Here is a 13,589-nt window from a genome sequence, read left to right as displayed (position 1 = left end):
ATCAGTTTTATCTTCTATAAAGTGAGGATAATAATTGCATTGACTTTATAGTGTTGTGAGAATTAAATACATGGAAAACATTTAGTACAGTGCCTGGCGTATACTAAACGATTAAAGGTTAACTTTTTTTTAAGATTTTATTTATTATTCATGAGACACACACACACACAGAGGCAGAGACATAGGCAGAGGGAGAATCAGGCTCCCCTCAGGGAGCCCAATGTGGGACTGGATCCCTGAACTCTAGGATCAGGCCCTGAGCAGAGCTTAACCGCTGAGTCATCCCTGAAGGTTAACTTTAATGTCGTTATCCTAGGGATCTAAGGGGTAGAATTGGCAGGTCGTGGTCTTTGAATATGAGTGTTAAGGGAAAAGAATGTGTCTAGTACAGTGGTTCTTAGCCTTGGATGCATGTTAGGATCACCTGGGGAATTAAAATGTGCTCATGCCTGGGCCCCACCCCAGACCAATTAAATCAATATTCCTGGCCCTGAGTTGTTTTGATGTTTAGTTGGGCTGATTACCCCTGGTCTAGGACTATTTCCAGGCTTCTGATTGGGTGACAGAGTTGATGATGGTGCTATTTACTAGGATAAAAAGCAAATCGAAAGAAAAGGTGTTACTTTTAACATAGCACTTAGGCTTTCTAAGAATCCTGTTAGCATTTGCATGCTTTAAATTTTTATAACTATAAAGGATGCTTTTTTCATATTGATTTCTGGATTGGTTATCATAAGTGAACCCAGTCTATATGACTTTCATGTTCTTGTGCCTGTATCTTTTGCTTGGAGGTGTTTTTTTTTTTTTTTTTTTTAAGATCATATCTACTGCTGTTCATTCTCTTTGGACTTACCAGCTTTCAACATATCCTATAATTTATATATTTATTAGGTTTGCTTGACTCCCTCTTTTAAAATTTCTTGTTGATTGCTTCTCTCTTTTTCCCCTACCTTTACCCCAACCACTACTGCCACCACTACCACCAGAAGGTAAGTTCCACCAGAACAGGGATCTTTGTAATTTTTTGTTCACTAATGAGTCCTAAATTTCTGGTACATACTATGTAACACATATATTTCTTAGATGAATGAATTACTATCAATATGGTTTTGTTTCCTTCTAGGTTCTTGGCTCTGCTCCAGAGTAAGTGAGATGTAGAGCAGAGTTTCAGAGAGATCACTGAGAACTGTTTTCTTCCTGTATTTAATTGATAAACATAGAGTTTAATTTTTGGTTGCTAAAGGTTGTAAGAATACAGTTGAACAACTGCTTCTTATTACATTTTAACAAAAACTTTTTTTTTTAAAATGTTTTGGTAGGAACCACCAAAGCCACCTCTAAATAATTTTAAGGTGGGGATGAAACTTGAAGCAATAGACAAAAAGAATCCTTATCTGATCTGCCCTGCAACTATTGGAGATGTTAGAGGAGATGAAGTTTATATCACATTTGATGGCTGGAGTGGAGCTTTTGATTATTGGTGCAAGTATGATTGTCGAGATATTTTCCCAGTTGGGTGGTGTCGCCTGACAGGAGATATATTACAACCACCAGGAACTAATGGTAAGATGATAAGTAACTACATGTTCTGTTATTTTATTTTATTTTATTTTATTTTATTTTATTTTATTTTATTTATTTTTATTTTATTTTATTTTATTTTATTTATTATTTTATTGAAGTTAGATCTAACTGCTATTGGCATTGAGGTTAGGACTTCATGCTCAGCTGGAGCAGCGGACAGAACAGTGAGGGGACTGTCTAGGCTAGAGAACTGGAGGTAGAAGAAGACAATAATTAGAATTCTTGAGGGCCAACTCAGCATCATAATCTGAATTGACAGTCCACATCAGAGAATGTGAGCAAGCTACAAGTCACACTTGGACCATTGAAGCCTTGCTACTGTAAGCATTTTGGGGTGCTTAGCTATTTTTATAGTTGATATTCAATTTAAAATTACACATAGTATTCCACTGTTTATATCTCAAAGGTAGTTTTTAAACAGTAAGGCATAATAAATGTTATATACATGTTTTGCACAATTTTGGTCAATTTTTAAAAGTTAAATTGATACTTGATAGTTTTAAGTAAAATTTATGTGTCAGTGAAAATTTTATATTATTTAGTTATTTATTTGAAGATTATATTTTATTTATTCATGAGAGACAGAGAAAGAGGCAGAGACATAGGCAGAGGGAGAAGCAAGCTCCCTGTTAGGAGCCTGATGTGGGACTTGATCCCAGGACCCTGTAATCATGACCTGAGCCAAAGGCACCACCTAGGCGCCTCATTTATTGATTTTTTAAAAAAGATTTATTTATTTGAGAGGGAGAAAGAGAAAGAGCATGTGTGCACAAATTGAGGGGGGGGGCAGAGGGAGAGAATCTCAAGCACACTCCCCGCTGAGCACAGAGCCCAGCATGGGACTCAATATCATGACCCCGAGATCATGACCTGAACTGAAATCAAGAGTCAGACACTCAACCAACTGAGCCACCCAGGTGCTCATGTCCGTGAAAATCTTAAACTATGGAAGCCATCATAGATTAACAGGTTATCATAGTTAGGTATTTATCAGTTGTAATATTGTGCTTCCTAAGTTGAATTCTATGATGGTCTATATATTTTCTTTCAGAAAAAAAATCGTTAAAATATTGAGGCTCCTTAGGGACTCTTCTAAGGGCTTAGACATGCGTAACCTGGTCTTCTGTGGTAGAATAACTGCTGAAATTTAAGTGGGATCTAAGGACAGAACCTACTCATTGGCTTAAGTTAAACATAAACTTATTAGTAGAATCAAATGTAAACATTCTTAAAATTTATCCAACCAAAATTTATTTATTTATACCAGAAAAAAAGATGAGTGCAGAAAATGTGTAAGTAGTATGTGGCAGACTAGAGCAGTGGCTAGGTAAAAGCATATAGCCATATTCTTGTAAAGGCTATTAGAATCTTCTTTGATTTGAGACTTTAACACATCCCATTATATTACAGTAGTACATACCATGATGTCCTTTTTTATTAGGTACCTATTTTACCAGTTCCCTGCTACCATAATTCTAGGAAGCAGATATAATGGCTGATTTTTTAAAGTTTAATATGTTACAGATCTTTGTGTATATGATACTAAGGCAGTCTCTGCCCTCAAGCAATTTACCTTCTAGTCGAAGAGGGATAAATATATACTTAAAAAATATACATATGTATGTATGTATTAGCAAAAATGGAGATGTATGCTAGATACGAAAGTGACCCAAAGACTTCCAGTTTGTTTAGGCTGGAGGGAAAAGTAAAGGAATGCTTGACAGAAAGATACATGATGTGAGTATTAAGAGAGGAGGAGTTTGCTAGGCAGAGTAGAGAGATAAAGGTGGGCTGGATACATCACAAAGGTATAAAATCATACAGCTTACCCTGAAAATGAGGGAGTTCAGTTTGGAACATGGTAACTTTGGAATATGTGGCCAAGAATGTTTTTTTATCTCCCACTATTTAGTCTCCCTTTTTTTCTTAGTAACACAGTTCAGCTGCCTAACATGAAGACTACATTTACAGCCTCCCTAGCAGTTATATATGGCCATGAGACTAAGTCCTGGTCAATGGGACAAAAGTATAGCAAGTGTGTTCTGCTTCTATGAAGTGTATATTAGAGAGAGATGAATGTACCCTTCTCTCTTCCTTCTTCCTGCTTCTATCCTACTGCTGGTAATGTGCTTGTTTTGGGTGGAGTTCCATCTTGAACCATGAAATGGAGTCCATATTCTAGACATAGAGTGGAAAGCAGAAAGGAACCAGTCTCTGAGAATTTTGTGGAGCAGAATTTTCATACTGGCCTGTTCCAGACTGTTACTTGAGAGAAATAATTTTCTATATTATATAAATCACTATTCTTTTAGGCTTTTCAGTTACTGTTAGCTGAACTTAATCCTAGCTAATTCAAGGTGATTTTAGGACACCAGGTAAACCTGTCCACTGGATAGCTGCACATGCAAGTATGTAGCCCAAAAGAGATGGGTCTTAGTTGACACAGCAGGTTTGAAAGCCATGATGCTCATTCAGATAAATATTCTCTGTGTCAGGTGGAATTATAGGTGCTGTCTGGGGAGGGATGGGTGGTAAGCAGCTTATACATCCAGTAGATAGCAGCAAGTGGGGGAAGCTTTGGGTGTGGCTTTAATTGTGCATGTGTAACAGGTAGAAGTAGAAAAGGACCAAGGATAGAACCTTTTGGGTGAATAGAAATCAATTCTGAGAAAAAGTACACATAAATATAGGAGAGTTACTAGGTTTGTTTCCCTAACAATAGGAGATGAAAGATTTTAAGAAGTATTCAACACTGTCAAGTACAGCATAGAAGTCAAAAGGAGAGCTCATTAGTAGTCTTAAGTAAAAGCATGGTTACTAGACTACTTTGAAAAGCCAGATTTAGAGAGCTAAGTAAATAGGAGATGCAAAGCATTTTTTAAAAATGTGGTTTCATGGATACTTTCTGAGGTCTGCCATCTCTGTCTTTTATCCCTCTAGACATTTCACCAGTTAAAGTAAAATTTAGAAACTTTACCTCAATTTATATCCCTTTACCCTCCTCCATTCATAATATAATTTTCTTAAATATTTACATTCATTGAGAATGAATTAGACAGTATTATAATTTTTGTTCAACTGTTAAACATAATTAGAAAATTCAGGAGAAGGAAAGTATTTTATTCACCCACATTTTTGTTATTTCAAAATGTTTGTTCTTCCTGATTTTCAGATTCCCTTTTTTTTTTTTATCATTTCCTTTCTGTTTAGAGAATTTCTTTTAAGCATTCTTTTAGGGTATTTCATCTGGCAACACATTCTTAGTTTTCCATCATCCAAGAATGTCTTTATTTCCCCTTCATTCTTGAAGGATAGTTGCTGGATATAGAAATCTGTGTTGACAGTTCTTTTCTTTAAGCACTTGAAAAATGTAGTGCAACTTTCTTCTGGTTTCCAGGGTTTCTGATGAGAAGTTTGGTGTTACTCAAATTGTTTTTCCCCTGTAGGTTCCATTACGATTATAAGTCTATTTTTTGCTTATATTCTTTACTTCATGCTTTATCTATTTTGTGGCTATATTATCAGGTGTGTACAAATTTTGGACTGCTATAGTGTCCTGGTCAGTTGAATCTTCTATACTAACTCTTTTTATGGTGACTTTTTTTTTTTTACCTTAAAGTCTGCTTTATCTTATATTAATGTAGCTATACCAGCTTTTGTCTGGTTGGTGTTCTTGGTCTCTCTGTATCTAATGTTCAACATTTATCTAATCTTATCTGAAAAGATACATTTCTTGTAGTTGGATTTTGATTTTTTGGCTAGCCGGTATGTCTTTTTTTTTTTTTTAAGATTTTTTAATTTATTCATGAGAGATACAGAGAGAGAGAGGCAGAGACCCAGGCAGAGGGAGAAGCAGGCTCCATGCAGGGAGCCGGATGTGAGACTCAATCCTGGGACTCTAGGATCACGCCCTGGGCCGAAGGCAGGCACTAAACTGTTGAGCCACTCAGGGATCCCAGCCAGTATGTCTTTTAACTGGAGCTTTTAATCTATTTATATTTATTGTTATTACAGACATATTTGGTTTTCAGTATGCCACCTTATTTTGAGCTTTTTATTTGTCCTGCCTTTTCTATGTTTTATTTTCCTTTCCTCTTGGGGTTATTTTTTCTTATTCCATTTCCTCCCTTGAAGTTCTACATTATATTAACTATTTTTTTTTATTAACTATTTTTTTAAAGATTTATTTATTTATTCATGAGAGACACAGAGAGAGAGGCAGAGACATAGGTAGACGGAGAAGCAGGCTCCCTGTAGGGAGCCTGATGTGGGACTCAATCCCAGGACCCCAGGATCACACCCTGAGCAAAAGGCAGAGGCTCAACCACTGAGCCACCTAGGCATCCCAACTATTCTTTTAATACTCTAGAAAATTTTAACATGCTTTTTTAACTTAAGCGAAGTCTGAAATATCTTTATTCTGCATTGAGACAATAGAAGGAACTTAGAATACTCTACCCATTTACCTCTTTCAAAGTAATGTTACTATTGTATGTTTTATTTTATTTTATTTTATTTATTTTGAAGGGGAGGAGGGGCAGAGGCAGAGGGAAAGAGAATCAAGCAGACTCCATGCCCAGCATGGAGCCTGGTGTGGGGCTTGATCTTACAACCCTGAGATCATGACCTGAGCCAAAATTAAGAGTTGGATGACCAACCAACTGAGCCTCCCAGGCTCTCCACTGTTGTATGTTTTAGTTTTAGTTAAGTGTATCTTTTGGGAATTCTATTAGCTATTATTATTGTTCATATAGTCAGTATTTGTTGAGATTCACCAGTGCATTCAACATGTTCTTTGCTGTTTATTCCTTCTTAGCATCTCAAACTTTTCGCCTGGGATTAGTTTTCTTCTGTCTGAGATAGATCCTTCACATTTTTCTTCAGTGAGGGGTCTGCTAGTGGCATGCCCCCTCAGTTTACATTCATCTGAATATGTTATTTTAGCTCCTTCCCTGAAAGACTTTTTCTCTGGGTGTTGAATACTAGATTGACAGCCATTTTCTTTCAGTACATTGAAGATAGCATTCTTTTACCCTTTGGTTTCCATTACTGTTGAGAATTCAACTCTTAATCTAATTATTTTTCCTCTGTGATGTCATTTTTTTTCTGTAGCTACTTTAATATTTTCACATCATCTTTGGTGTTTTGCAGTTTTACTCTGATACTTCTAGGTGTGGGTTTTGTCGAATCTTGATATCTTGGCAGAACCACATATATACAAATGATGATTTGTTTATTTTCATGTGTGAAAAACTTTATATGTTTTATATTTTACTTGTTTTATCATCCTTAAGGATTTCAAGTGGCACAAATGATTTGACATTATAAAGCTCTTTTCATGACTGCTTTATGAATACAAATAATCCAAACTATGTTAAGGTAGAATTTGGAAGCATTAGAGTAGAAACAAAGATGTGCCCCCTGTTGCCACATTCTGTTTTGTAAAGTCCCCAGAAGAATCTTAGGATTCTGGGCAAAGTATGGTTAAAGGTTGTTAGTTGATATCACTCAGAGGTATTTCATAAATGACTCATTTTTATTTTTTCCCCAATCATTACTTATTCATTACATTCATTACATAGATTAATAGGGTTACTGTACTTATACAAGGTGAAATACTCTTTGAGTAGAGAAAACATTTACTTTAGCCAACACATCAGTCATTAAATGACAGCTATGATATAAAAATATCATTTCTTAGATATAACGTGATATATTCTTAAAACCATAATTAAAATTATTTTTCATTATTTCTAATTTAACTGTTTTTCTCTAATAGAAAAAAGTAATAAATGCTCAAAGTGAAAAATTCAGAAGAGCATGTAGAGATAGCCATGGCAGATAGTTTGATCTGTATTTGGCTTCGTACTGCTTTTTCTTCTTTTTGACTTGTATGTATAGCTTTAGAACACACATGGCCAAATCAATAGAGAAATGTTGAAATAAGTTGTGGTATAGTTTATTCTTTAGAATAGTATTGAACCATTTAGAAGAATGAGAGGATTCCTGTTTACTAAGAAAAAAAGCTCTCTAAGATGTGTTAACTTGAAAAAGCAACCCTTTAAAATACATACAGTATAATACCATTAAGTCAAAACAAGTATGTATTTCTATATGTAACTGTAGATGTAGATATATACATACATAGAAAAGATCTGAAAGGCTAGATATCAAATCTCTAGTAGTAATTATATCTGAAAAGGGGTGTTGAGTAGTAAAGAGAACTTTTGCTTTTATCTGTGGCTTTTTTAAAAGGTAATTTAAAGATTTTATTTATTCATGAGAGACACACAGAGATGAGGCAGATACATAATAGGCAGAGGGAGAAGAGAATGTTTTATATTATATTTTTACTGCTTTATCATCATTAAGGATTTCAAATGCCACAAATGATCTTGATCCCAGGACCCCGATCCCAGGACTCACAGTGGATACAGCTGCTCCTTCCACACCTGCTTCTGGGTCTTGAGGTTTTTCTCGAGCTTGTTCAGCTGGTGGCACATGGCACGTGTCTTCTTGAGCCACAGACCCAGGGACTTGTACTTCTTACAAGTATGCTCCACCATTTTACTCTTGGAGAATTTCCTGAGGTTCTCTTTCTCTTTCTTTCTTTTCTTTTCTTTTCTTTCTTTCTTTCTTTCTTTCTTTCTTTCTTTCTTTCTTTCTTTTCTTTCTTTCTTTCTTTCTTTCTTTCTTTCTTTCTTTCTTTCTTTCTTTTTTTTTTAAAGATTTTATTTATTTATTCATGAGAGACACAGAGAGAGAGGTAGAGACATAGGCATGGGGAGAACCAGGCTCCTTATGGGGAGTGCAATGCGGGACTCTGTCCCAGGACCCAGGGGTCACGATTTGAGCAGGAGGCAGACGCTCAACCACTGAGCCACCCAGGTGCCCCTGTGGCTTTTTTTTTTTTTTAAAAAACAAGAACCTGTTTGTAGGTTACATTTGTACTTTAAAATAATTAATAGTTTTATTTTAAAAGGGGATTATTCATCGTATTCTAGTTTTTTACCTACTTTTTCATAAAACACTGTGACTGTGTTTCCATGTATAGTATATCCCTGCCAATTTAAGTTTATTTCTATGTTGTATTTATTTCTATGTTTCTATGATGTGATCATCATCATATGGTTTTACCATAATTTACTTAGCCAAACTTGTTATTTTTTTTTCTTTTTTTTTAAAATTTTTATTTATTTATGATAGTCACAGAGAGAGAGGAGAGAGAGAGAGAGAGAGAGGCAGAGACACAGGCAGAGGGAGAAGCAGGCTCCATGCACCGGGAGCCGGACATGGAATTCGATCCAGGGTCTCCAGGATCGCGCCCTGGGCCAAAGGCAGGCGCCAAACCGCTGCGCCACCCAGGGATCCCCCAAACTTCTGTTTTATTTGACATAGATGATATGATGAATATATCTTTGCATATTTCTAATTGTTTCCATAGACTAAATTTGCTGGGTTAGGGGATATGTTTCTAAGATTGACAAATTGTCTTTCAAAGTAGTAATACATTTCTATTCCCCTCAGAGGTGAGTGAAAGTGTTTTTTTTCCTTCTCTGGTCAACTTTGGGCATTATCTTATTATTTTTGCTAATTAAAAAAATGTTTTTAGGAGGTCAGTCAGTTGGGCATCTGCCTTTGGCTCAGGTGGTGATCCCTGTGTTCTGGGATTAAGCCCCACATTGGGCTCCCCACTCTGGGGAACCTGCTTTTCCCTTTCCCCCTGCCTGCTGCTCCCCCTAAGTGCTCCCTCTAGTTCTCTGTCAAATAAATAAATGAAAATCTTTAAAAAGATAGACATTAAAAATATTTTTAAAATTCTCATTTTTAAAGATTTTTAGTGAGGTTGAATGTTTTTCTTTCCATGTATCTTGGCCATTAATATCCTTTTATAATTTTCCTGCTAATTACCTTTTCCCACTGTTTTCTTATTGTTTCCTTTCTTGTTGATTTGTTTTGAGTATTTATTACACATAGCAATAAATGTTGTTAAAGTAAAGGAAAAAAAAGGTAAAACCTCAGTCATTTGCTTTTTTTCAAATTCCAGTATAGTTAACATAAAGTGTTATATTGGTTTCAGGTGTATAATATAGTGATCCAACAATTCTATACATTGCTCATGCTCATCATGATAAGTGTATTCTTTAAAAAATTTTTTTTATTTTAAAGATTTTATTTACTTGAGAGAGAGAGCAGGAGTGGGGGGAGGGACAGTGGTAGAGGGAGTCTGCCCTCTCTGCTGATTGGGGAGTCTGAATGGGGAGCTCGATCCCAGGACCCTGAGATCATGATCTGAGCTAAAGTCAGATGCTTAACCCACTAAGCCACCCAGGTGCCCCCACGATAAGTGTACTCTTAATCCTCTTCACCTATTTCACCCATCTTCCACCCCCACCCTTCTGGTAACCATCAATTCTCTATAGTGAAGAATCTTTTTCTTGGTTTTTCTTTTTCCTTTGCTCATTTATTTTATTCATCTTAAATCCACATATGAGTGAAACATGGTATTTGTCTTTCTCTAACTTATTTCACTTAGCATTATACTCTAGCTCCAACCATGTTGCAAATGGCAAGATTTCTTTTTTTTTTTTTTTAATTTTCTTTATTGGAGTTCAGTTTGCCAACATATAGCATAACACCCAGTGTCATTCTTTTTTTTTATGACTGAATAATAAAGTGTGTATGTGTGTGTGTGTATCACCTCTTTATCCATTTATCTATTAGTGGATTCTCAGGCTGCTTCTATAATCTGGCTATGGTAAATGATGCTGCAATAAACAGAAGGATGCATGTATCCTTCTGAGTTCGTGTTTCTGTATTTTGAGGGGCAGGTACTCAGTAGTGCGGTTACTGGATCATCGGGTAGTTATATTTTTAGCCTTTTGAGGAACATCCATACTGTCTTCCAGAGTGGCTGCACACCAGTTTGCACTCCCTCCAACAGTGCACAACGGTTCCTTTTTTTCCACATTCTCGCCAACACTTGTTGTCTTTTGTGTTTTTGATTTTAGCCATACTGACAGATGTGTGGTGATACATCATTGTAGTTTTCATTTGCATTTCCTTGATGATGAGTGATATTGAGCATCTTTTCATGTTTGTTGGTTATCTGTATATGTTCTTTGGAGAAATGCCTGTTCATGTCTTCTGCCAATTTTTTAATTGGATTATTTATTTTTGGGGGTGTTAAGTTGTATCAGTTTATTATATATTTTAGATACTAACCCTTTATCGAATGTCATTTACAAAATACCTCCTTTCATTCCTAGGTTGTCTTTTAGTTTTGTTAAATTGTTTCCTTTGCTGTGTAGAAGCTTTTTATTTTGATGTAGTCCCAATAGTTTATTTTTGCTTTTATTTCCTTTGCCTCATGAGACAAATCTAGAAAGATGTTGCTAAAGCTGGTGGATTTTTATGATTTCAGGTCTCACATTTAGGTCTTTAATCCATTTTGGGTTTAGTTTTGTGTATGGTGTCATAAAAGTAAAAACTTTTTTCTCAGTTACTTGCTTTTTAATGTAATTCATGTTTTTTAAAAAAATGTACAGAAATATTTATTGACTTGAATATTAAATAATTTAAGGGTCTAAAATAAGGATCTCAGCCAAATAATTTCCTAAGTAATTTTAAATTAATTGAATTTCATAAATTTAAAAAAATCTGTATTTTTGCTTATTTTGAATATTTTTCAAACACACTGGAAATGTTTGGTTTTCAACCTTTACATAACTACTTTTCCAACACTTCCAACAACTAGGATATAATACTTAAAACTTTTTCAAACACTTAATGACTTAAGATAATTCACTTGCATAGTTTCTTAAAGAAATATAATGAGGCATCCATGAATGCCACTTGATTTGACTTTACATTAAAAAACCTACTTATAAGCTTTACTGTTTTTTTTTTCAAGAATAGTAGTAAAGCTTAATATATTTTAAAAACTTACACTAACAAATGTTTTTCTCCCTGTGTTAACACTTCTATAATCAGAAACAGCCAAGTTCTTTTCAGACTTATTATTGGTAGAATAATCCACTGGGAAACTTACCTTGGATAGAAAATTCAGAAAGCTATGTGGCTTTTTTTTTTCTCTTGTTTATTTAGGCTTTCCTTTTTTGGCCCTTATTATGACTCTATAATCTTTCAAAGCCCTTCACCTCTGGTTGGTGCTGTCACCACTCATCAGATTTATTATGGAGACCTGTACAGGGTATCTGGTGAGAAAGAGGAAAGAAGTATGTGTGCTATGTCCCTGACAACTTAAAGAAGGCTGAGTCAAGTAAACTAAAACAAGGCCCATTGTAGATTTTTTCTTGAAGAATTTATTCGATCTTGCTGTTTTCTGTTTCAACTTGTTCCCCACCTCCGTTTTATTTTATATCTTTATTCTCTCTGAAAAAGTGATACAAATTTATGAATGTTCTGTAGGCTATTGATTTATTCTCAGTTGTCCTCCTTTTGTCTCTGGCACATATAGGATTTATAGCCAGTCATCTCATTAGAGTCCATATATTAATTCAGCAACTTAGAATCAGAAGTGGAACTACCATTATTTTAAAGGCTATATGTGATTTTCTTATTTAATACTTTAATTTTTCCTTTATTTGGGAAAGTTTCTAAACAAATAGGTTGCTATTTTGTTTATATAGTTTTATTTATGAATACAATAATTGTAGGTTTCTAGTCTTGAGAAATTGGAAATAATTCAGAAGCAGAGGATTCTTTTTTTTTTTTAAGATTTTATTTATTTGAGAGAGAGTGCGTGGGTGCATGTGTAGGAGTTGGGAGGTGAGCAGAGGGGGAGGGAGAGGGAGAGGGAGAGGGAGAGGCAGGGGCAGGCCCCCTGCAAGCTCCCTGTGGGCTCCCATCTCCAAGACCCAGGAATCATGACCTGAACTGAAGGCAGATGCTTAACCCACTGAGCCACCCAGGCACCCCCAGAAGCAGAGGATTCTTAAAAGATTTGACCTAATCTTAATTTTTCTCTTATTGTGAGATATTCAAAGTTTTTTTTTTTTAATAAATTGCGACATTGTAAACCATTCTACCTGGCTTTAGAGGTACTTAAATACTTTTAAAGTTAACTATGTAAATTAAACTTTGAATTTATATAATTTCTAAAACATTTTTTAATTAGTTTTATTTAACTTAACTCGAGATTTATGTATCATTGATTATAAATTAATGACCTACACTGGTGTGAAGTGTCATCTTGTAGCCTAATTCTTTAAGCAATTGTGACCATACAGACTAGGAGGATGGTAGCGAACTTCCAGATGCTTTGAGTATAAAGTTGCAAGATCTCAAGGGTTTAGAAGAATTCCTCTGGTCCAGAGGGAACTGTGGAGGAGGGGAAAACCTAGAATCAGGAAGCATTCCTGTCTACTGGTACTATAGCCTATCAGTGATGATCTTAACTCATTACTTGATAAAATCCTTCAACTATTGGGTTTCCTACCTCCCACCTCTCACAGAAAAAGCTTTAATTTCTAGGTGGAACTCAAAGGTAACATGGCATTTCTTTCACAACTTTGTAAAACATTTTTGATATTTGATAGAACTGGCACATTAGATTTTCTTTCTTGGTATTTTAGTCATAAATTCTATGAATAGAAAAAAATTGTATGAATAGGAACTTTCTTCTTAAGATTAAAGTAAAATGCTTTGAACAGACTTTAAATGTGATTATCTTGGGCTCTGTTAGCTGCTGCTTTGAATGCTGGTTTATTTTTGTGGTGTGTGTATGTGTATATATGGTTTAGGGGTTTTTTGATTAAAATTTTAAGGGTGTGGGTTTTAAAATCTAAACTTTTGGTCTTTGTAAAAAATGTAACTAGTCATTTTATATGGTGATCTTATTTTGTAAAGCCCTTCCTATCTAGTATTTTTCTATTGAATCGTTTCAAAGTTGTTAGTCTTTTGAGAAGCATTTCAAAGGTTCCATTGAGCAAACAAAGTGCTCTATTCCCTACCCCCACCCCTACCCCATTCTCATTTTCTTA

At 35.2% G+C, this 13,589-nt stretch overlaps 1 protein-coding gene across 6 annotated transcripts in view; it reads left to right on the top strand.

Moving 5' to 3' along the window:
* SCML2 (Scm polycomb group protein like 2) overlaps positions 1–13,589 on the top strand; it is a 97,520-nt gene that overhangs the window by 41,443 nt on the left and 42,488 nt on the right. For all 6 annotated transcript variants that reach the window (XM_025997499.2, XM_072744655.1, XM_025997498.2 and 3 more), the window contains one exon: positions 1,320–1,563. In XM_025997499.2, coding sequence (XP_025853284.1) covers positions 1,320–1,563 — 244 coding nt within the window. The remainder of the gene's footprint in view (positions 1–1,319; positions 1,564–13,589) is intronic.

This window comes from Vulpes vulpes, chromosome X (genome assembly GCF_048418805.1).
Source record: "Vulpes vulpes isolate BD-2025 chromosome X, VulVul3, whole genome shotgun sequence".
In the NCBI taxonomy this organism is placed as follows: Eukaryota; Metazoa; Chordata; class Mammalia; order Carnivora; family Canidae; genus Vulpes; species Vulpes vulpes.
Note: the sequence above shows the minus strand (reverse complement) of the source record. Positions and strands in the feature narration are given on the sequence as shown.